We start from the raw sequence: 26,980 nt of genomic DNA, 5'->3' as shown, positions 1-26,980 counted from the left end.
TACCATCTGTTAACACTTTAATTTTTAACTTTCTTTCATCCAATACCATTACAGTAATGGTAGGTAATGTACAGCATACGGTAGATTTATTCATATTATATATGATTGTAAAAATTGTAAAAATTCTAACAATTTGTGATCTCATAGATGATTATAATACATTGTGATTCATTAGTTTTTCTTCGAGCAATCAAAATATCCAAAATGTAACAATGCTATAAGTTGGAGCAAGAGAAGATACGTAATACTCACAGGTATGTATAGTACACAATACGTATTGCATACTAATAACACATAGCATAATCATGTGGAAGATCACAACATTGTTACAATTATGAATATTTTAATTTTACAGTGCATAAATATTAATACAAACAAGTAGAAGTCGAAGATTTCTGTCGAAATTTTGTCGTAGAAAATTAGATGCACTTTTAGAAAACGTATTCGTATCAACAAGAAATCGATTAAAAAAACTTAGATGCTTAAAGTAATCAATAATACGACGATTACACATAATAAAATGGGTATAATATAATATTTTAATCTGAATCTAAATATATTCATAATTGAGAGTAGTTTTCAAGCGTATATCTATAAATACTTTTATGTGCAAATTTCACAGTGTATAATATGTTTGTAAATTTTTTGATGTGGTAGATAAAATACATACACGTACAGGGCTATCAAAGGTAGTTAAGAGAGCTATTAAAGTAAAGGGAATATAGTCAATTACAGGAAACGTTAAAACCGTTTCAAGAGCTCTTTGACGATGCGTGACATACTTCTATCTCATAGTCGAAGAATGTGGCAAAACGAATTCAACAGACCGTAAGACATCGACTTATTGAAAAATATAGATATAAAATAAAATTTATCTTAAGGAAATATATATCATAGTTCTTACAAAGTACCTATAACACTAATTAAGAACCTTAATAGATATTTATATAAAATATTAGTACATCAATTATATCAATTTATCAATACTTTCCTGCAATCTTAAATTTCTTATTAATTATTTAGAACTCTTTGTATACTTCTAAAAACCGTAAACAGTTTATGTGTTTAGTTTTCCAAATTCATGTTTTTTAAAAATTACATTAAAAACAAAGTGTATTATTCTGTAATTATTGAATAAACTTGAAAATAAAATTCTTTTAATGCAAATAATTTAAACTACAATTTCATTTTAAACGAATATTCTGTACAAAATAAAGTAACAAGACTATAAATGAGAAGTTCGATTAAAAAAAGATAGGTCTGAGTTTACGAGATACGTTTGAGTTTATTATATGTAGGTATATAAATAAATTACACATTATAAATTTTATATTAATGTCCACATTAATTTATACTTATTTAATGAAGCAAGTGAAATTAGTATAAACAAAATGGCGAAATTTATGGAAATATAATTATCAAACATAACATGTTGACTTTATTACTGTACTAGAAAATTTTTAATTATAATTTTGAGGCTTCATTTTCCATTAACTTTATTTAAGCAACTGTTGACATCAAATATCGATCTGTATAACGATCCAAATTTTGTGTTTGTTTAATTTCGCCAGTTATTATTCAAAATACCTTTGTAACTTCATTACGATTAATTTAACTTTGTTTGAACGCAGTCGAAAGTGTGATCAGGCAAGATATTTGTTTCAATATAAATACTGATAAATTCGATTTTCTCTGACCGTGTAATTATAGAGATAGGTGAAGAGTAAATCTGTTGTAAATGTAAAAGGTATATGATTCATGTTTATGTCAAGTATACGAAATTTAAGGTATATCGATCTCTCAATTGTATTGACGGCAGCGGAGTAATCAAGATGGAGTCAATAATCCATGATCCGTTCAGCCTGGAAACTGGTCTACTCAACGTGTAATTGGGATCAGTGCTTATCTGTTGGCGCACACCAGGTTTCAACCCCCTTTCCAACATTGCCTCTCTTTGCCTCTCCATCGCCTTTACGCAATTCGTACATGGCTACTTAGCGTAACAAATCCTCAAAGCATTTTGGGAACCGAAGATTCGTTAACTAGCTATAATAATCCTCTTTAAATACATATTAGTGCACCGTTATGGCTATAAATCCCAAATAATTAAAATATTTTCGAACGAATATATTTGACGTAAATAATATTATAATTTTATAGTTGTAGAGAAAACAAAAATTTATTCTTTTATACGGGCTAATTCGTTTAATTTAAGTACTTTAAATTATTCATAATCTATCTATTATAAGAAAAATTATTTCAATCAAATATACGAAATTAAGTAACTTTGTTGTACGTAGATATGAATCTTCTCCGTTATGTATTAAATCATTTTTCTTTAAATTAACAATTTTTTTAAATATTTTCATTTTGTACAGCTTTGAATTAACAGGAAAAATTGTAGATAATATTCATACAATGAAATTACAGTTACTGTTATCTTCAGAACAATTTTACAAACTTCAGTAACAGTAATTTAGAAAATTCACAAAATAGGTATACATTAATTACCAATGCTGAGACCGAATAATATTGCACAAAAGATTATATAAAGAAGGATTTAAAAAACTTTATGTATGTATTTATGTGGCAATCTTTTTCTCTTCTTTAACATTTTCCATTGTAAAAGAAGTTTCACTATCTATAGACAAATTAAGAGACTGTTATGATTTGAAATATAAAACCTATTAAAAATAAAGGTGGACAGTATAAGGACAGATATAAATACATAAAAAATTAAAGCATGAATTACAAAATGAAATAAAATTAAATATAATAACTAAAACGTTACGTGGCATTAAACATTTGATCATTTTATACTTCGTGCAACGTAACAACGAATTCTGTCTCGTTGTCAACTGAGGTAAGCATTGAACATTTCGCATATTGATCCAAATTAGTATGTATGTAATGATTCAGTTACGATACCTTAGGGGTGAATGTGACATATTATTTACATTTCTAGAATCAATATTGAATTGTTTAGGATTATGAATGAATAAAAAATTAGACTATCAAAGAAAGTCGAAAAGGGGCGTGACAGTGATTCGTCATTGATATGACACTAATATTTATAGTTTCCTAGGACTGGTTATTATTAAGTCTCTCGATCTGTTTATATCAACCTATAACAATTGAGATTTAGCCTGAAGTTCTAAGAATGCTCCATTGTAGAGCTCATATTGTATGTACAAAGTATCGTGCATCGTTCAGAAAATTTGGAAAGAAATTGGTTGTATCTAATAGAACTAGTATAAGCACAAGAATTGGCTGTATGTTTCATATTTACAAATAAAATTGTATAAGGAATTGTATGATGATAAGCGAGCGAGTCGAATCCTTCTTTTGCTCCTATGCTGTTTCAGATGCCATCTTCTGAACGATAAACAATGCTTACATAATTTTAGAAAAAATAATCATACGATATCATTGTATTTCGTATTTATAAACTATGTTAATTTTTATATTTTAATTGAAATTTGTAAATAATGTAATATACTGTACATAGTCTGTAACTATAATAATGTAAGTACACGATACATTATTCCGAAATAATTATTTCTAAAAGCAAACAATTTCATTCTCGCAAAACGTTGTCCTATCTCCTATTCCTGGTTCCCAACTTTTCAAAATTTCTGCGCTCCATGCAAATCAATTTCAATTCTATTCGAACGACTATTTTGGTACTCGTACAGTCAGTAGTTAGTATTGTTGACCTATGTTCCCTCAAAAATAAAATTGGTAGAAAACAATCTCCTGTATTCGTTACAAAAAAATGGAGTGTTGAAAATGAAACTATTTAGTAGAATAAGAAACAAAAATATGACTATTTACAAACATAAAGATAGAAAAAATAAATAACGTAGAGAGATAATAGACCTTCTATTAATATTATTTTATTACAAGATGGGATAAATAATAAATAATAGTGGCTGAACGAGCAGAGTATGTACGCCTAAATGACGAACGATATTAGTTATTAATATATTATTAATATATCTCAGGAACAGAAGTGCAATTATTTAAGAGACTATTTTACTTTTTGAAAGATAAATCAAAACAATAGCTTTCTCGTGTAGGTCTTCGCTTTCGAAAAAATTGGATTTGAAACAGATGTCGAGGGAACTTTGCCAAAAGCTAAATCGAACAATTTTTACTTTCTATTCGACGAATTTCGAAACACAATTTTTTTGAAACAGGGAAGATTAATACTTTTTTAACTTATATTTGTAGAATAATCTTTTATTCGGCTGTAGCACCCGTCTTGAAACATTCTTTATAGCACTGTGCAACAATTTGAGATTATCTACCAAATAGAAATACGTATTGCTTCTATGAATAAATTTAAAAATATACTTGATTTTATTGTAATTCTTTCATTATTTCTCAAGTAATATTTGACTTAAAAACCAACAACTCTAATATTTCAAAAGAAATGTTTATTAATTTAAACAAAATAATTAATATTTTGTGTAATCTTCATTACGACAGGTACTTTTTCAGAGATATTTTTCATACATTAATTTTGATTTTCTTTTAAATATTCTAAAGAACTAACTTTCTTTCTCTTCTCTATCTGATAATAGTTAACCCCATACGTCGTTCCATAAGAGCTATATCAAGTTTTATTACATGTATTTTTAATACATTAGATTTACCAACTAAGGTATATTATATACGAGCAACATCATGAAACAAATATCTGAAGATTCTGTTTTGCACAACAACATGTAAAAATGTTTTTCAATTATATTTTGTGTCATAAAGATGTCTACGTATGTTTCCTAAAAATTTGTTTGCCAATATAAAACTATCAATATAATACAATTGACAGTAAGCTGTATATATGTATGTATAATACAGATAGAAACATAGATATAAATATAAATTATAATGCATTTAGTTAGACACATATTCCGGACGGCAAATGATTATGATGCACGGGTCTATAATGTATCGCATGCGATATTTTATACAAAACCAAATTGTATCGTGTCAGTAAATTCTCAGCAGTATGCCGATGCAGCAGAATATAGAGAATGAGCTACTTAGAGAACGTGGGGCGTCACGTGTATGCATTGAGAACGATGCGTTCTATGAAAACTGAAATTCATTATTCTTCATTACTCTGAAATTCAACTAGATTTTCATCAAATCTTTCTCTTTCGTGTATTATCAGCTTTAATTAATATCCCCTTTTCATCAATTTCCACGTTTATTTTTTCTTCCAAGCATTTTATTCGTTTTTTAATTAGAACGAGAATTTAAATAGAAATACGAAAAGAATTGGAACTAAAAACCGAGAGCAAAGAAAATCGTAGAATTTAATTAAAAATCTTTGCAGCTAAACAAGTAAAATAAGGATTGAAAATTATTTTTCGATTTTATTCTTTTTACACGATTAAACACATTGAGCAAAAAATATATGAAAATATTCAAACGTGAATTGCTTAAGAAAGCTCGTTCGTCGATCAAATTGTGGAATTCCTTTAATAACTTTTACCTTTCTTCTATTAAATGAGTAATGTTTGATCTTCAAATGCGAATGATCGTGAACCAGTGAATGTCTTCTGCAACGTGATATGTGATTTTACGTGTTATACTGAGTGTTATATTATATAGTGCAAGAATTACGGTAGTATTTATGTAACACGATATGTATGATAGCGCGATAAGATGCGATCATAGAAGGTCACTAGAATAAATATAGTGGAGAAAAGTAAACCAAGCAAATATCAGAGAAATTCGTCGTGACGAAGCACGCTTGATTTGTCCGCAGTAGTGAACAACCTATGAGTGGCTCATAAAACATCGAATGTATCCCCTATATTATACGGGGATCTATTGTACTCTTATCTTTGTTTGGTAACCATGGCAATAAACATTATTGCCACGCGCTAGATAATCTTCATTTGAGCAGAAAATATGTCTCGTTCTTGTACGTGTAATTGAACGAATCTGTAAAATGCCTAGTTGTACTTCATCAATTTATAACGGGAAATAACGGTTTTACTGAAATTATTGTTTCTTTTTAAGTTGAAGATTCTTTTATAAATAGTTAATTTACCTTAAAAATCTGTTTATGGAGACAAGAATAGTGAAGACATACTTTCATTTAAGCTCTACCTGCCAAGTGACAGTGGAGCGAGAGTGTTTATACTCTTTTGCTACGGTACATTTCAATTTTTTAACTTGATAGCGAAATTTTTCAAACTCTTTCTACAGATATCTCTACGTTGTTATTATCAATCACTATCAGCAAAATGAACCAAATGAATTCTGCAATATAAAAATAAATATTACTAATCAAGTATCATAAATAATAAAAGTTAATATTATAGATAATAAAATAATTTATTAAAGTATTAGAGAAAAACATATTATCAAATAAATACAAAAATATATATAACATATATATTAATTAATGTTAATATAACGAAACAGTTTTATCGCTGTACCTATGCGTACTTAGCAACAAGACTGTTGGTTTTCGTTATTAGTTTCGCCATGGACTTTGAAAAAACAGCAGTAAATTGTGCCTTTCTAATCAAAGAAAGGAAGAAAGGAGAAACGAAAACAACATTGAGTGCATCCGTTGTGCAGCGAACGGTTGTTGAAGATAAGGCTTTATGCACTATACAATGAGTGAAGAATTTATCCTTCCAAATTTGCCGTTTATTTTGGAATGAGCATAGATATTTTTAATGAATTGTTGTCATTAATAAGTCCATCACTTATGTATCAAAATACATTAAGGGGCACTTCATGCATTAGAAGTTGACACTCTTTTTCTTCTGAGACATATAAGTATAAATGACATTAGAAAGTCTATTTTGTTGTTAGTGTGAAAACGTTTATTAATTTTATAGAACCGACGAGAACAGGGAAGCAAATGAGTCATTATCCGGTTGCTAAGCCTTGAAAACAACAAAGTCGTTCTGTAGTCGCATCGCTGTCAAATACGAACAAGTTCATATAAATAAATGACCTTTTCCTAAACGGTAAAACTGTCGTGCGACAAATTGTCGCTTGTACTTAACTGCTCTAAAACCGTAACATTAATGTTTTATTAAAAGATATGAATGTTCATTGCAATATTTGAATCGTGTGCAGATATACATATAAATATAAGCTTTTATTAAATAAACAATAAAGTTCTGCAATTAAAATACAAAACTAAAAAGTACTTATTGTTACTCTTCGCTGCTAGTATTTCCACGAAACTACAAATTTTTATTTTAATTAGTAAAAGTTATAGATTAATAAAAATGTAGAAGTATTCTCATGCATTTTCTAGCAATAATATTAGCTAAAAATTTAAACATAATTCACGTTTAAGTATTATGTATTATGGTAAATAAATAAATAAAACATGAAAATGTATATGTACAGAGTACTTACATGTTTTTTTGCGATAAAGTAGACTTAACTACATGCTTAGAAGATAACATTCTTGTGTTTCAGAGGGACCGAGTTTTACTGTGCCAATAACAAACGTGACGATCCCATTGGGCAGAGAAGCTGTACTCGCTTGCGTTGTTGCAAACCTTTCTGCCTTCAAGGTAAACTCTTCGCTAACGATGTATCTTAATCTCGCATGTATGTGCTTTGTTTTCTTCCCCTGATAAAATTACACTGTACAGCCCTGATAAATGACGAGAGCCATTCATACTCATACATAATATCTTCATTTGCATTGAAGTTTCAAAATATTTAGACAAAATTACTACATATTATAAATTCATCGAATATCTTTATTGCTGTCTTTCTACAAAGATACTGATTTGTAAAATTATGAAAGTATTTGAGCGGTGGTTTGTCTTTCTTGCTAATATACGATTCCTTTTATGAAACTTTGTCATGAATATTGTTTTTCTATAAAAATCTTTGTCATAATTGTGCGAGTATCATTTAGTTAAAGTTTCTAACAACCGTTAATGCTAATCCTGGTGCATATATGAAGGGATTTTTCATTAGAAGAATTGTTCTATCCTATTCTTGATATTAATTTTTTTCGATGCAACTTCTGAATCGTGATTTATTTGCAATACTTCTGTCGCTGCTATACTTTTCTATTTTGTAGTGAACTGTTCATGTACCTCTGTTTGGAAGAGCGGGAATTTCTTTATGCAAGTTTTCTTTTTGAAATCTAATTTAATGTCCAGATTTACTTGTTTAGAATCTTTTCTCGTTCGCGATTCTTAGTTATGGAGAAACGTTAAATTTTTATCTCCATTCAGTTCCCAGTAATTTAAAATATTCTGAAGGCCATCAATTATTAAATTTTTGGCTAAATACATGTTTATAAATTATGGACTTTAAAACATAGCGTTTAAATACATTTGTTACGTGTTATTTGTACCTAAAGGAAATGGTAAGAACTGCAAAATCTCGAACGAGTTGGTTGCTTGTACATTTGATGCGTTAGGTTGATAGTAAAACAGTCTCAAAAGAATTTGAGTCCATGATCCTTTGTTTTCGAGGAATTAATCGAGAAATTAGAGCAGCAATTTCTTATGTTTTAAATGTATTTACTACAATTTCCACCCGTAAAATTGTAGAAATATGTAGGGGTACTATGATAAATAAAAATAATCAAAACTTTATCAAAATAAATTCTAGGAATTTAATATTAAGAAAGCATAATATTAATACTCAAAGAATTTATAAAGTGAGATATAAAAAGAACTTACTAATTTCTCGAAAACAAAGGGCCATGAAAATTTAACCCCTTTGGAATTATTTTATCATCAACCTAAAGCATTAAATGCATTTACAGCCAATTCATTCGAGATTTCGCAGTTCTTGTCATCTTCTTAGTTATAATAAATTTTACGTAATTTGTTTACATATTGTTGAATTTTTTTAACTTTAAGCAAATTTAGTGAATGCATGTATGCTAGTATATATAGTACAATTTGGTGAAACAGATTGAAATCCATCGTATAATTTTTGTATGATGAATTACATCGTTTCAATACTTTCGCTACTCACTGTACTTTTATTTGCATTTGTAGGTAAAAATACCTTTATTTTAAATAACGTAATAATATTTGTAATAGCTTATACTATTAAATGTTATCCATTGCACTGCAAACTTACATTATAAACTTGCAAATTATTAGCGATAAAATTTATCTTATACCAAGAAGACTATTAACTTTAAGACTACTAACATTCTATGTACACTATTGATTAGAACATGAGATTGACCAATTAACAAAGTTTGAACTTGTTAATGAAACTTCAATAGTTGTGTAATATGATAAAATTAACTGGCGCTCTATGTAACATATATTTTTGTAATTGAAACTATGTTAGTTTGTCATAAAAAATTGACTTGCATAATAACTTACGTTCTCAGTTGCAAGTAGTATTCAATATACATGTCTCTCAAATGAAGAACAGCAATGAATTTGGCTGTTGTCTAAATCTTAAACTCCAAAAAGCTTCGCCTAACCGTTTGATTGTGGATCAGATTAATTGAAGAAAGTGCTTGACTAACGCTTTGCGGGAAAGAGATCTAATCTCGACTAACCAGATGCCTTTCGTCAACAAATGTTTAACATCCTGCGACGGAACAGTTGCGACATTAATATGGCAAAAATATGTATACTAAACATATAGGTACAATGAATTAATAAATCATAATGAATTAAAGTCACATTCAATTTACATCGCTACTCTCGGTCAGTAAAAATTCAAATTACGTTGATTATATTCATCTAAAAAAAATTGCATATGAATTTTAAACTTTCTTCATATGTTTGTATTGAGATATATGTAGATTGAAGTATTTATTTCAATTATGCAAATACGGAATTTACTTTAACAGAACTAGGGCACAATTATGTTTTTATTTGAATGAAATATTCAGTTTGTACTTGGTGCATTTTATTTTATATCAATTTATTTTAAAGTATTTCAATACTAATTGGAACGAAATTAAGAAAAATTTATATTTAAATTTATTTAATGTCAAATGAATTCTTCCTATTATATAAATTCCAATAATTTATCAGAATCGAGCGTTTCAGCTTGTATTTAATAATTTAACGCATTTCTATATGATAAATTTAAAAAGTGCAACACTTGTGATTTTACAATACAACATTATATGACAGAAAATTTGAAGAGTTGTCGAGCGAAACATATATGAGTTTCATTGTTCAAAATGCAATCACATTTCGATTTTGAACCATTTTAAATGGATTTTGTAGCGTACCAAACACCTTTTATCAACATCCTGTAAATCTTAGTGAATTGAAGTTCATTCATCAAAGACAATTTTTTACAATCTACTTACATTTAATTTACATGTATCTTTTCACCACCGTTATGAAGTGATGAAATAGAATGACAAAGAAAAAAAGATTTATATAAAATTTCAACGATTAAATCGCAGATCATATTAAAGATACTGAAAATATATTAGAAAATTTTGAAAACTGAGAGAAAGCAAATTTAACGGAGTATGATATGTTACAATATTTATTGTATTGTTGAATTTATCTTGATTTCTGTAATTTTATTTTTATTATTGTTTTGACCCAAATGACGTAACTAATATTTTAGGATAACTGTTTTTTACTCCTTATAAAGGTCTACTTAGCATCCGCATGAGGCGCATATAAAAGTGTAATCCTTTGATCATTTGTTTGTCGGTTATGTGGTAGGGTTTATCATCACTCAGAATGTTTTTATCTCTTTAATAACAAATCAAGCATTAGTAATGGATCAGCATAAAGTTAGACAATGTAAATAAAACCAACATCACATTTAGCAACAAAATATATTTGTCATGTGTGTGTTCATGTGTGTTCACAATTTTTGGAATATATAAAATATACTTCTTGGTAATTATGTTAAATTGTGTTTTTTTTCAAAATAAAATTCCGATATAATATTTTCAGAGGCATACATAAAACAAATTATATCATTATAATGTTATTTCTATATTCACTTATTGTTGTTGACTTAAATAATATAACTATGCCCATGATTGTCATGGTTCACACATGTTTTATTTCATACTATCTGCGTAGAATATGTAGAAACAAAGTATGATTTTAAAAGTTAAAGTTTCACGCGTAATCTGTATCAAAGTAAAAATACATATTCCTGTATACCATCTATTTTTATAGTACTATTATCCTCGTGACACCTATTCGTATTCAAACGAACATATGTGCATATTTTACATGGCGCGATGCACGACGTAACACATTCTCGGTAATGCTGTAGAAATGCTGTTATAAAAGTTTCCTCCTGGATACATTTTTGAATCCCTACAAATTCTATGAGTAACAAACTTGCATCCTTTAAGTGGGATAATCTCGTCCTTAACCTTCCACATAAAAAGGGATGTCGTATAAAGATTCTACTAATTAGAAAGGTTTAAACTTTATTAAAGATAATCATACAGATACAAGATCATCTGCATTAAGGAAACTACATTATTGTTTCTTTCTTTTGCATGTTCTCTACAAATATAACATTTTTTTAATCATTCAAAGAATTATGAAAAACAAAAACATGAAGATTTCGTTGTCAGTTTTATTCATATTTAGGGAGTACACGATTTTTCAAGTAGCGACTTAAATCTAATTTATAAATTGTAAAGCTAAAAAATGTAATTCCGACACACAAAATATTGTATGGCTATGTCGTACCGTCATGTATCGGTACTTTTGCCAAAACTACCCCACAACCGAAGTTCATTGTTTATTGTGAACAACATACAAATGTAATACTCATCTACTGGTCAATAAACGTTATTAAAAAAAAAGATTTTTCAAGCAATTACGATAATGTAATAAAAAGGTGTAACAAAAATTAATCAGTTTTGAATGGGCTACAAATTACAATATTTAAAATTGCCACACAAAATGAATTTTGTGTATTCTTCCCTGCATTTATTTCTCTTATTATTACAACTGCGTTATATTACCGAAAAAAGAAAGATTTTGTCGCTAAAACTGATTAGTGAAATTAATATAAAAAGAAAAAAACAAAATAGGAACAATTCAAATAATTTTATTTAGGATAAAAGACTACAATATTTGAAACAACCATATTTTACAGATCCAATACCATTGAAGAGATGCTCGCATGTCATTTAGGTCATCGAATTGATAACGATTCTTATGCTAGTAAGAAGCATTGGCTGATAATATTTATCTAGTTGGTTTTAGTTTGAGGTTTTACGACTTTATATTATATAATAATAGGAATATATACAATTCATAAATCTGTGACCCGAATCGGTGACCCGAATTTCATGTGACCCTTTCGTAAGAATCGATTCTATTTAATAACTTTAAGCTCGTACATTGGCGTCTGTAGAACAAAAAGCCGCAGTTCTCGCATGAGCAGTCAACGAACATTGCGCGTGAAAAACTGGAGCGTAAGCAAATTTCGTTAATTCGCGATCGAGTAATCGTGAATTGCTACTGCGGAAAGTCGTTTGTGCGAAACAAATTGGCAATATCGCAAAATTTCTACACGAAGAACTACTTGCCGGTCTGTTGCAATATTCCTCGTGAATGGAAGGGCTTAAAGCGATCATGAATGTTTTAATTATTTTTTACTTCCGTATCGGGTACATATTGAAGGAGAATGTTTAAGCAACCAGAAAATTAAAAAGCTGTTTGTTGGTAATTGTAATTGTATCATATGCGTTTAATTTAATGACAAAGACAGTATAGACGTATATATAATTAATACACGTATAGATAATTAATTAAATATACTGAATCATTTAACTAAGAGCGATAATTTCACAGAAATTCCCTTCATTTATACAAAAAGTATCTAATAAAGATTTGTTAATTTTACAGCTTTTTCATTTGGTATTAAAAAATATCTTTCACTTTTCAGTTAATTCTACATTTAGCATTATTTGACCGAATTAAACGTTGAAACTTGGAAATTATATCTAGTTTTTAAATTTAAAGCAAAACTTTTAAACATGTTGCTATTTTTAATGATATTTCCTAACGCAAAATATTATTTTAATCTATCAGCGAAAGAGAAAGGTTGGACGAAAAGTTCTATTCTCCAATTATAAAGATCTTTTATTCTTCGCTTAATCATCCATTTCCCATGCATTTGGAGCGTAATGATGCTTCATTTTATTCTCAGAAGACATATGTAAGTATTTTTATATAATTAGCCAACAGTAATTTCAATCCTCTGCTCTGTATGAGAGAATTTGAATGAAGCAGCATAGTATGCTATTGTTTTATTGAATTACTTTATTAATTGCAATATTAAATTTACGTGCAATTTTGTGCTTATTTTGTGCACAGTTTATTTGTTTCAATTGCGATATTTGAAATTTAAACCATTTAGAAGTCATGTTAACCGACTCTATAAATTGAACAGTAAAGAGACGTGATGATGTTACAAACACAGCATGAATGTATGAAACTAGATCATTCAACGTTAATGGTGCACCTGAATAATGAAATCGAAAAAGTACAAAAAATAAAGCTAATCAGTTTAGCTTTCGAATGTTTTCTTTATCTTTTTTTATTTCATATCATTATTTCATACTAAGCAACAAAGTAATAATCTATAATAAAGATATAGCAAATTTTCCTTGATATTCTAAGATTTTATTGGAATATAAAAAGAATAACGATTATAAATGATTTTATATCAAGTAATTAGATATACTTAAATGCTAAAATTAAGTGAGTGTACCTCGCGATTAGACTTTATGCGTCAATCATTCGCTAACTCATCTTGAAAAACTCTTTCTCCTTACACATTTTTCTTTCATTCTTTATATTTCTATTATATTCTTTATATTTCTCTTTCCTTCTCCCTCCCTGGCTCTCCTCCTCCTTCTCTCTTTCTCTTCCCTTCTTCCAAATATTTTTTAATATTATAGGTTCCAATATTGTACGATACTACAATAATATTAATCTTATTGATATATCTAATTTCATGATATATAGCCATTCATAACTTATCTTCTTGTTAATAAATACTATCAAACTTAATTTGCTGACACCATTTTATGTCTTATTAATCTTACTCTTCTACACGTATTTTCATACAGGCTTAAGTTCACATACTATTTTCTTCTAAATTATCTTATTTACTGTGGTTCTAGAAAAAGAAAAAGAATTACATAAGTTTTATGAAACTTAGAGATCTTCCGATCTGGAATTTACGTCAGTTGTGAATATTTGGTATTGTGTTATCCTTCGTTAAAAATATTATAATTTTATTGATTTGTGTTTTATGATAGTCATATATCACAAACAACTTTAAAGTACTAACTGTTATTATTTATGATAAATAATATAAAGTAATTTTGGAAAGAAGTGTATACACTTAAAATAGGAAGGCATCGTTAAAAAAAACTTTACGGCTTTATTGACATTTCCTTAAGGATGTTGTTGCGTTTTTTTCATATAAAATTATAAAAAATCTGGTACATGCCACATATTATTCCTTATAAGTAACTGTTTATTAAGTTGTATTGAAATAAGAATTTTGATAGAATTCTATTTGATAGTTTCCGAAAATTCACAACTGCAGTCTGAAAACAATTCGAACAATCGTACTGAATGAACTCTTTAGCTTAACGGTACTTATGCATTCGCTTGGAACATACGCGGTCGCCATAAAATTTAAATAGAAGCTGAAGTGAACGAGGAAAAAAACAAATGACAGGGAAAAAACGGTCGATGGCGTAATATAATTTCTATTTAAATAAATTCAAATTTATTTAAACGACACCGCCGTTGGCTGTTTCGAATTGTGCATTTCAAGGACAATCGGATACAGGGTAAAGAGTCGAGGAATAGGAATCTGTGTAATTATTGCGAGTTGAGGAACATGGTCGACGCATACAAAGAACCGGCGCGGTGTGGCGTGTCACTGGCGGCAAGGGAGGAAGGCCGAGTGTTAAGCTGTGTAGAGTTAAAATGAGTATAGCACGTCCTGGGACGAACCTGCCAGCAGACGTAGACTTAGCTTAAGTACGTCAGTTTAAGCCTGGGTATTGCACAGTCACGGTTCACGGCAAGCAAAGGCGCTTCCTGTCACTCTTGTACGTTTCCTTCTCGGCCCATGTTACCCTCAAATGTTCTTGTAGTCTGAGAACTCTTCGCCTTAAATGGTAAGATGCTGCTCGCGTTTTCGTTATTCCATCATTATTTTAATCCCTTGTTACACCAAGGACTCAATTGCTGCCGGATGATCTTCTCGACGAATGAATACATTTACAAACAGTTTTTTTTTAAGGATCATTAAGGTCAACGAGAGAACTTTCAAATGGGTAAAGAAACATCGAGAAATATGAATCACATGCTAACATATGCATATTTTACGCATTATGCGTGAACATTTATATTTCGTATATTAATATCTTTCAGGATGTGACTTTAAACAAAGTGATGCAACTATTAGCTCGTTTGCTTTTAATGATAGAAGAAAGTGCATTAGAGCAGATTTGGTTTCGAGAATGGCACGGTTTAATGTTAATAGTTTTCTTATACGCGAAGGTGTAGAGGGGATATATAGATCAACTTTATATTTTTATATAGAACGATTTGTCTTTTTATATATCTTTTGATAGAACGTTTTAAAATGAATACAATGACCCCTAGTCGAAGGTCGTCGAAGGCAGTTACATGTCGTTTAAGGTCAACTATGATGAAAAATAAATTACTTCAAGACAATAATTAAATATTTCGACGAATTGATTTATTTAAAATAGCGATGTTGAATGGCGATACATACTTTAAAACTGCCTAAAAGTTTGGGATAACATCGTGTGCCGAGTTTCATCAATCGCAGAGTAGACTCTTTTTATATGCTTTTATATGTTTATCACGTCTTCCTTGTTTGTTGGTATCTCGCTGTACGCGTGTTTCTTCAATTTTCTTCGTCAATAGAGGTCGGAAGATATAAAATCCGCAAACTGTGCGAGCCATATGTTGTTTCCCCTTTATGTTATCCCTCAGCAACCACGGATTATCTATTGATCAACAGTGTTGATTTACGGTTGTTGTGACGATTAACTTTCTCGTGATTTATAATTGCGGATTCGTTCGTAAACAAAATTTTAATCAAGAACGTATCATCCATTTGCAGTTTTTGTATGCCTTATTCGTACAATTGTGAACGATTTTGAAAATCATTTCCACTTAGATATTGGTGAACTGAATTATGGAAAGATTGATGTCATTCTTATGCTTAAATTGTCTTATACTAATATGTAGATTTCGTGCTGTAGATACTAAAATGTTTGACATAGTTTTATCATCAGTTGGTACCTTGTCCCATTTACGTCTTTTGCCATCCGCGTTTCCGCCTCCATGAAAAATGTTTATAATGTTTCAAAAGACAGGACATGAGGATGTAGCACGATCGGGAAATCTTTCAGCATGCAAACGCACTGCTTCAACAATCAGGCTATTAACATCTTATAATTCGACGATATTCTCCACACATGCAAACTATACTCACGTTTTGCCCTTTCGAATAACACATTTTTGAAAATAGTGTACTTACGTACTACAAAGCTGTACTCTAATCAGTAGAATATCTCAAACTAATAATAGTAGTATTTCGTGAATACAGAGCAGCGTACAACAATATTTGTGTAGTATCGGGAAGAAGGGCCCAAGAAACGTCGAGCTAACTACAGACAATGTCGCGAGAGCCGAGGCGCTGTCGGCTCCATCGATGCATTACCGGGTCCTTCAGGTAAATAGGTAAATAGTCGAAAGGACCTACGTGACCCTGGCTACGAGCGTCTGTAGAACACGTGTGCGGTGGGCCCAGCAATAGACAATAGAATGCGGCAACGGCCAGAGCGTTAGTCGAAAAGCAGCGTGCGAGTCGAAAAGCAGCGTGCGAGTCGAAAAGCAGCGTGCGAGTCGAGAAGCAGAGTGCGAGCTGAGCGGAGACAGAGGTTGCGAGTGGCGTTGCCGAGAGAGTGTGGATTGCGCTGTTTTCTGTGCGTTTGGCGTGAATAGTTCAGGTTGAACAACAATCGTCTTTTTCTGTCTGATTAACATCTCTATTGTCCACTCTTTGTAAACACATTATATCACGATATTACATATTTTTCGGGGCTCGTCCGGGATTGGACAAGACAGAAAACGAAACGGTTTAACAGAGCTATTCGAGCTAGTTGTGAATTTACCGGTACGCGGTGCGGTAAAAGACGATATCGTCGACGGTTTAAGTTTGTGTAGTGTGAAAAATGGCAAACGTCGGGGACGAGCGATTGTCGGGTGAAGAGGGTTCGACGCTGGAGGAGCTGAGGAGTAAGCTCGCGCGAATGAACCTCCCTATATCGGGTGCGAGGTCAGTGCTGATTGCAAGGCTGAATCGGGCGTGTAGGGCTGGACAATCGTGTCCTAAGGAATCGACGGGCGGTGAAGAGCTAACCGGTCAACGAGATCTAGGAAACGTACAGAGAGCTGAGCGTGATTGTAACGAAGATGAAGATGTTGAGAAAATGAATACGAAGGAGTTGAAGGAGCGCCTCGCTAGTTTGGGTTTAAAAACGACGGGAAGAAAAGTAGAATTACGCGCACGGCTACAAGCGGCCATGGATGGTAACGACATATCGTCGGAAGAAGAAAGCAGCGCCGAAAGTGACGCATCTGATGACAGCGAGATAGAAGGCAACATCTGAGGGCAGATGTTATTGCAGGATGGCCGAGTGTAGTATCGGGAAGAAGGGCCCAAGAAACGTCGAGCTAACTACAGACAATGTCGCGAGAGCCGAGGCGCTGTCGGCTCCATCGATGCATTACCGGGTCCTTCAGGTAAATAGGTAAATAGTCGAAAGGACCTACGTGACCCTGGCTACGAGCGTCTGTAGAACACGTGTGCGGTGGGCCCAGCAATAGACAATAGAATGCGGCAACGGCCAGAGCGTTAGTCGAAAAGCAGCGTGCGAGTCGAAAAGCAGCGTGCGAGTCGAAAAGCAGCGTGCGAGTCGAGAAGCAGAGTGCGAGCTGAGCGGAGACAGAGGTTGCGAGTGGCGTTGCCGAGAGAGTGTGGATTGCGCTGTTTTCTGTGCGTTTGGCGTGAATAGTTCAGGTTGAACAACAATCGTCTTTTTCTGTCTGATTAACATCTCTATTGTCCACTCTTTGTAAACACATTATATCACGATATTACATTTGTTTATATTTGTCTTAAAGCGAACTCTTTGAAGAGATGTAAAAAGAGATATCATTCATATAAAGAAATGAAATTAGTCTTGATATGTCCTCTATACCTTCACTAATGGAAAAACTATTAACATCAAATTATAGCTCTCTCAAAATCGAGCAAATTTGATCTGATTGATAGTTTTCTAACATCAAAAGTAAACGAGTTATTCAGCTGATTTGTTTTAGATGTTCCATCTTATATTCTGACTCTCAAATTTGCCATGTTCTTTCGATGAGTTTGCGACCTAATCGTAATCTTCTAATATTACTAATTTTCTTCAATTTAGGAAGAATACGAATGAATCGTGGCTAACACGTGTACGTATATGATTTCTCATTCCACAATTTTATCTTAAAATTTCTTGCAAAACATGAAAGGTATGTTTTGTTTGTTGAAACGAACGGGACATTGGGGCATAAATATTCAAAGGTAGGATTCAGTAATATATATACGTATCAGAATTCTCACAGCTTTTATCAGGAGCAATGAAAAAATGAAAACGTAGCTTATCGTTTAAATGCTAAAACCTAGCACGCCATTGTATACCTTCAAGTTTCTCTTTGAAAACATTGTTTTCCATGAAAGAGTTTTACTTAAATGTAAAATACATCTTACAGTCTAGAGAAATCCTTAATCCATACTCAATCCCTTGAAAAATGATTTTTACAAAATATATTCTGACAAAATTGTATCATAGCAGCAAGAAAATTTGTCTAAAATTTGTCGCGTAATTCAAGTAACAAAATATTCAAATTATTTAAAAAGAATATGACGATTAATTCTATTGTTGCATTTGATCCCTTTTTTAATAGAATTTTTGTAGAAATTTCTGAGAAATAGAATTTATTTTTTCGCAGTTTTATAGAGGTAAAATAGCAATAATTAATATCCTACTAATAAAGTAAATATTATGTTAAATTTGTTTCAGATGTTTATTTAACTACGTATTTTCGTAAGTTACATTTCATGGAATACTTTGTGAATCTTTCAATAATGACTAATGCTATGATATTACTTGAAATTTAAACTTACTCTTTCAATGAATTTCAATGAATCGGAATAATTATGCATGGAATTAAAATATTTAAATATTCGCTTATTCGAGGGACTTATTGTTAGAGTATACTTAGCATAACTATGTCAGATTAAGCGGGGATATTGCGCAATTACTGTTCATAGCGGAAGCTGTTCCTATCGCGTTTCCACTTTCCCAGTCTGCCAAGTGCTAGAATACCAAGAATACCGTTTTAATCAGTCAAACAGTGCATTATTTGAATTGTAGCATCGACACACCTGCAGATATCTAAACTACAATATTCGCAGCATGTAGCTAGTAATAATACATCCCAATACCATAGCTGTGTTACGCAAACTGACTTTTTCTTTAATACCTATTGTTATTGTATACAGAATTTGTAGGATTTGAATAAATCCTATCTTTTAAATAACAAACACATATCTGCTTTTGTTATGATCATCAATGTCACACACACCAATATCGACGATTAAGAAATTACCAGCGTTTGAACATTTTTTCAATAAAGATATTTTTTTTAATATTTTGATAACTAATAACTTTATTACCATTGTTCCAATATTTTTGTATGTAGAATGGCGAGAGGGATCTATCTATGTAAAATAATGTATGCATTTCCATTTAAAAAGATAATGCAATTGTTGATTGCATATGCACCACTGCACTTCTACAAAAAATATGGTCCTAGCTATGGTATCATTCTTTTAACCATTTATGTTTCTCTTGTGACATTTTTCTGTAACTGTCCTGGTAACGAAATTATAAGCTAAAACAGTTGCGTGGTCCACCTTGTATATTATATGTACACATATTTATATTTAAACATACCTACTTACGTAAAACATAATATTTATATATAATAGAATTATTTTATTTGTTACTAACAAATTTGTAAATTCTAAATTTTAAATATGATCAAAGTCAGATACAACTAAGGAATACAATGAATTTATTAATTATGTCACTATAATATTTATAATAATTGAATTACGACATTTTTCAATATATCATCAACGCACTAATGTTATGAAATGATATTCATGTATCTTCTTTGGACGATACTTCCTCTACGTTTAAAAACAGAAAGATGAAAATTGTGTACTCAGTCTAATAATATGTACTGGTTGCTAATACTTTGCATGTGAATGACTCGTGCGGAAGCATCCTGTACGATTTATCAAAGTTTGTGCATGTAAGCTCAGCTTTACCGCTGAGTTCCAACACCTATAAATGGTTAACGCTTCCCTTTAAATGCATTTATATGCATGATAAGAGATTCCGTGCAACGTTGATTTATGAATAAAATATTCAGCGATACGAATACCCTCGTCGCGGCTAAATATTAACAATAATCTTATCATTGGCAAACATTAAATCACGTATTTGTTATCGCGTTTGATTCACATGATGCCTAAATGCAATGCCAAGGTTTGTGCATATATTCACAACATAGGCCAACAAATGTTTTCACGTTTCACGCTAACCTTAATTAACTCTTGTCAAAATTATTCTATCAATAAAACAATAGTTGAAATAAGTAACAATTTTCAATTATTTATGTAAATTGTAAATTATTAAGGACTATTTCACAATAATTGTATTGATGATAAATTTCCCTATAATGTATTTGTCTCCTTATTGTCATCCAATTTATTAATGCCATATTAGCATTGTACGTTTAAAACAATGGTTTAATAAAATACCATTAAAATAAAAAGATCTCAATACTCATATATGTAGATACTTATGTAAATTCATATCTTTATGAACACCACTAGAGAAATGGAATCTAAATAGAGATTTCCTTCACATTTTACATATATATGTAATATTATAATGAGCATTTTATTTAGAATATTTTGTATATTTTTACATATTTAAAGTAGTCATAAATGCAGTGAGAGATAAAAGTACAGTTGGAATTTAGGAATGCAAGAAGAAGATTTGTGTTGTTAAATACATATATATTTCGATATATGTAACCATTTATTATACACAAAAATGTAAAGTAGCAAATGTATACGAACAAATTAAATTGTTCAGTAACTTAGTTAATTATTTAACTCACACAAATTCACATAATTATCACATTATAACATTTTATCAAATAAAAATGTTCATACAGTACAGATAATTATTATTTGTATTATAGTTAATATTTCGTAGACTTACTTTTTTGAATTATACATATTAAATTTCTGACAAAATCCACTTCTATATTTCTCCAATCTTTATGATGTTCCTTGGATGTTATTTGTATGCATTTATTTATATAGTTTTATTTCCGGACATTTATTACTACAAGTAGTATATATACAATTATTTTTATAATTACACATATTTGAATATGTCTAATAATATAGGAAACAATTCTTTTTTATTTCTACATTGCAACTTTCCATTCTCTCTCTTCTTCTCTCTCACTTATTCACTCTTATAAAGATCACACGAAAAAAGTATAAGTTAATTTTTGTCGATATCCTGATTTTTATGTTTCTTAATAGCTAAAAATCTTGGGACTAACAAATAAACCTCCACAATGTTTCGTATATTAATAAATATTTTCTAAATGTCCAAGGCCAAAATGTCCAAGATAACAAAAACGCCAACCTAACCCCAATCAAGTGCAAATTTAATTTTGATGTGGAATTAGTTGACAGCATACTGGATTTTAAAATTGCTGTTCTATAAAAGACGGGAAATGTAACGTATTATTTCTTTTCCTGTGGCCTTCCTACTAAAAGCATATTCTTCATACAAAGGGCAACGATAAAATTAAAATTTGAAGATATTCGAAATTTATCGATCAACATCATGGTCAATTTTTACTATTTGCAAGTATTTGTACACGTACTTTTACTATTTGTAAAAGTATTTATCAACCTTCGCAAGGCATCAAATTATCACACTGCCCATAATTTCACGTAACGGTATCGATGGAATAAGTTCATTCCTGGGAAGAATTCGTAAAGCAGCGTGAATACCCGAGAGAATCTGCCGGAGATTTGCGATGCTTTAAAGAACAGCACACGCCGAAACTTTACTGCCCGCGGTGAACGCGTTTTCTCTTCGGTCTTCTCTGTGTTCGTTCTTTCACATTTTCACACCATTCCGCTCTCAACTCGGCCGGACTAAGGTAACCTCGTTCACGAACCGCTTGAAATAGGAAACGTATTTCTTCCGTGACAAGCGAAATTCATTTGGAAAAATATTATGAGCTACATTCCCAGAAGGATTCCGGAACGTGGCAGAATGCACCGTTTAGGCTTTTTCAGGTCTTCAAGTTTTAACAGTTTCAACGGTCTGATTCTTATCACGCTACATGTTGTCAGACTGCTCTTTATTGCTTTCTTTAAAGGCGTATCACATTATGTACGAGCAAATAATATACTAAACATTCGCTTCAACCATTCGCACAATTTGTAGTTGGTTATTTGCAATATTATGATAAAGAAAGTCGACAAAAATTTATTTCCGTTTTTTCTGTTTTAGAAACAAAAACAAAAGATTTTCATCGACAGGTTTACAATACGATACGAAAAAGAGAAACTATTTTCGAGTCAAGACTATTGTAAATACATTGTCAGCAATGCAAATCATTCTTTATGTGACAATAGATTAAGAGTTTTATGACCATTATTCTCAATAATCATAAATCTAAAAACTGGTGATTGTTAAAAGGTGACAATTAAAACAGATTTGCCAACAATTCTCGCAGCCGAAGAGCAAAACTAGAGAGAAGTTTTGCGATTTTGCAAAAATCACATATATCTATCCGCTCCAATGGTGGAAAAGGCGCATTGTCCGTGATAACTTAGAAGACTGTGCTGACTACAGATTTTCTGCAGTCATTTAGGTAAATTATGATGTTTTGGTATCGATTCTGTTTTAAACTTTCTTTTTACCGTTTTGTCAGTCATTTATTATCTTGTTTGAAGGGAAGGGAAGATATCTTTCACTCAATTTATATATTTTATAATATTATATACAAATATATAATATTTATACTTACATATATCGGATATTTTCCTTATTATTCTTAGAAAGTAAACCTGTTTTCTAGAAAGGACATAAAATAGACATATCTGCAGGTAAAGTTAAGCACGTGAAAAACATTCGTCAGCCCGGACCAGGGTCTGTTCGTGCAAGTTGTTAATAGACACTTAGTGTAATTTATGGCCTTGATGAGCAAAGGAAGGTTCAGACCATTTCCAAGACTACCCTTTCGCCTCCTTAAGGGTGTGACTTGGCTTAGCCTCCTGCAGTACGGTGGAAGGCGCATCAATTAACTAATTTTTTAACTGTTCTCCAAACTTGTTCCATAAAACGGTATATAAAACCGTGAAATTTGATGAGCTCAAATCCTTGTTAAAAATTTTCATACACTCTTTAGATTACATGTTTACAACACAACTTATTAAAACTAAAATTTTTTATAATTTGTACAAAGGTTAATTCGCAAGTGTTTCTATTTCCTTTGGAGATTTAATAAGACACAACAAAAACGATTAAAATTTATAGTATCTATATGTGTATAACACTTCACAGCACTCATACTTCTTTCAATAATAGAATATATAGACATTATCTGTATTGTTTATTGATAATATACATAACATAAAGGCAATGTATAATTACAGAATTTAATAATTTTACGAAATATTTGACACAGTAACTGACAAATTTTTTAATATATATATGTATATATGTATATGTCTAAAGTTTATGTACATATTTTTTATTAATAAATAATGATTATGTTCATTCTATTAAGCTATTCAGTTAAATTTGTCATATATTACTCTAGTTCATGGTTATTTCTTAAGTTTAATCTACATCTACTCTATGGATAATGTTTAATAACCGAAAGACGAATCTTGCATAATAATATCTGGATGTCATGGTAGCCGGCATCAAAGATGTAGTATATTGGGTATGCTATTCATGTCAGAAAGTAGATACCCGTTAGGTGCCTGCTGGAAATTGGATTAAGAGTAGCTTCCTAATGCAGAAATTTTCCTTCCCTCTTTCTATTTTGACATACATATAATGATAAAAAGATTTTCGTTTGGCTACACTACAATATATTATGCTATTATACAATTCGAATATTAAATATTGAATAGATAACTATATATGTATATGTATACTGAACCGATTGGACAAGGCAAGGATACTATACTTATAGACAACAATAAAACCATATCGAACATTTTAAAAGATGAAATCAATGCGACGTTCGAAACATATTGAATTATATAGAGAGCTGTAAATTTATATTTTTTCTGAGTTGTTAATAACCTACATAAATTCTTGATGATGTCTTAAGTTAGTATATGGGAATTAAATTTTATTTAACCTCATAATGTAATAATACCTTTGAATTATGAAAAATTGTAAGGAATCGTATAAAAAATCAAATTTAGATGTATCATTTTTTGTTTGTACTATTTGAAAGTTAATAAAAATTCCTGAGATCTTATATGAAGATACAAATGATAACGATACTTCTGGTAACTGTACTGAAAGAATTCGTAGCCTAATAGATTCGTGCACAACTTTGATGGTCCTAGTAGACTCAGATATTCGATCTTTGGGAAACTTTCATATATTAGGACCCAAATGCGAATATTATCAAGCACAGGAAGTTAATATTGGCAGACTGCAATGGCAACGAACTTATACATGGAAGGGCCATTCATGTGACGTGGCAGTTAAGAGGGTTTAGGTGCAAGCTGGATCGGAGAAGGATACCAGGGGTGATGTAAGGGTTCTCTGTGTTGGTACGTGTGGATGTTAATCAGAATGGGATTTACATATGAGGCTCGCATTACTCGGTAGCCAAGCACATGCACCGAGAGGAGAAGATAACGGCCTCCAGAGAGAATGGGCCGGTTGTGGCACCGTGAACCGCAAGAGTCGCGTGCAAGCCTATATCTGTAATAACGTGCCACGTAAGGCATAATTATATATTGCGTCCGGGATTATTGCCGCATTTGCACTTCGGCCTACAGCAAATATCGATTCAACAACCACATAATTGTAACAACGGACAGATTCCACGTTCGCTTTGTCTCTCGTCTTTTACTTTATTAACCACGTACCTTACGTTAACTATTTGCTCTGACTGAACCGTACGTTTGATTTCGTGTGAAAAGTGCAGAGTGATGAAATTTCATGATAAACACATTAATCTTACTTAAACCATAACTTTTTATCCATTTCGAAAATAAAACGGCCCTTAAAATTTGCATAATGGTTAATGAATCTTTATGTCACAAATATACTCGAAAAATGTAATGAAGTATATAATAGAAGTATATAATTATTCAGTATTTTACGAACTATGCTGCGCTAACATAGCTGACACTATTTTGTCTTCTAAAAGTCATACATTTTCCAATTCTTTGTTAATTGACATATTTTTTAATCAGCAACAATATTTGGAAAAGATTCTTCTTGATACCGCGTTATTATCGTTGTTTATATTAAAATTTTAAATAAAATAATCTTAGAGGAACTATCTTTACTAACTATGCTATGATCTCTTTAATGTGTATTTTTTTTAATTTATTCACCATTGAAGAAATTTCATTCTTAGTTTAAAATCAGTAAGAGTACTTTAAGTAATGAAACTCTTATTTTGAAAGATATTGTGTTGAATCATTACGATGTAATACAAGATGCACGTTAATTTGTAATGATATGAAACTGTAGTATAATCTTATGAAACTAAAAGCTTTAAACAGATTTAGTGACCGGCTTTGACCAGAGATAAAAGATAGTGTTCAGATAGAAGAAAAATTAGAAGGTAATTATCGGAGTTATGGTTTTTCGATAAAGTGTTCCTATTTCAACGTATTTTTATTGCTGTACCAGGAGGGTGAAAGGTTTAGGCACATTTTTAGCTTATATTTTGGAAATAGGATGCAGATTGGGAAACGCGTCAATCGTCGCCTCCTAAGGACATAATCAAGAAATAAGCCCTCATGGAATTGCACCGCAGCGTCAATTGTGTTTCGCAACACCAGAACTAGCTTATTATTTGCTTCTCCAGGGAAAACATGGTAAGGACATAGGAGAGGGAGTAATAGAGGGCCTTCCAGAATGACCACAACAGTTTTAGAATATCCCAAGTAAAATATTAACAATTATAAACTAACCACAACATGATTAAGATAATCAGATTTCAGATGTACCATATACCCACTACAATAAAAAGTTTCAAAGTAGACAAGATTTTTGAAGAGATTAAGCTTTAGAAAAGCTTATAAAGAATTATACTGAAGTATCAACCGCCCATATTAATGCAACTTTGCCGTAATGTAGTTCGCCTAAAAATATTTAGCTCATACATATATGTCACGTTTCTATTTGCCATTATTTATGTTAAAAGACTGAAAACAATCTTGAAAATGGGGGTTGTAAATCTTACTTTAACATATATCTCGAAAACTATAGGAGAAATTGTGTAAATAAATGAACTTCGTACATTTCAACAATGAATTTGATTGAATAGATAGATTTGGAAAAAATCTAGTTGTTTAAAAAATATCTATTTAAAAATATTTATACGAAGGTCCCAAGCTTAAGTGGCCAAACTGTGAGTACTTAATCTATAGACGAAAGGAAGAAGAAAAATGTTATATAAAGTTTGTCAATAAACATTTTGTTACAAACTTATAAACAAATATCATATGCATGAAATAGATAACGATGCATTTTCCATCACAGCACACAGAAGTCGGT

The 26,980-nt window shown here is 30.9% G+C and overlaps 1 protein-coding gene across 1 annotated transcript in view; it reads left to right on the top strand.

Moving 5' to 3' along the window:
- Positions 1 to 26,980, top strand: part of LOC126865057 (neurotrimin-like) — a 256,318-nt gene that overhangs the window by 142,261 nt on the left and 87,077 nt on the right. The window contains exon 2 of the mRNA XM_050617135.1: positions 7,465 to 7,562. Within this exon, the coding sequence (XP_050473092.1) occupies positions 7,465 to 7,562 (98 nt within the window). The remainder of the gene's footprint in view (positions 1 to 7,464; positions 7,563 to 26,980) is intronic.

The sequence above is a fragment of the Bombus huntii genome, chromosome 4 (genome assembly GCF_024542735.1).
Source record: "Bombus huntii isolate Logan2020A chromosome 4, iyBomHunt1.1, whole genome shotgun sequence".
Lineage (NCBI taxonomy): Eukaryota > Metazoa > Arthropoda > Insecta > Hymenoptera > Apidae > Bombus > Bombus huntii.
The sequence above is the reverse complement of the archived record's forward strand: the minus strand, read 5'-3'. Positions and strand labels throughout refer to the sequence as shown.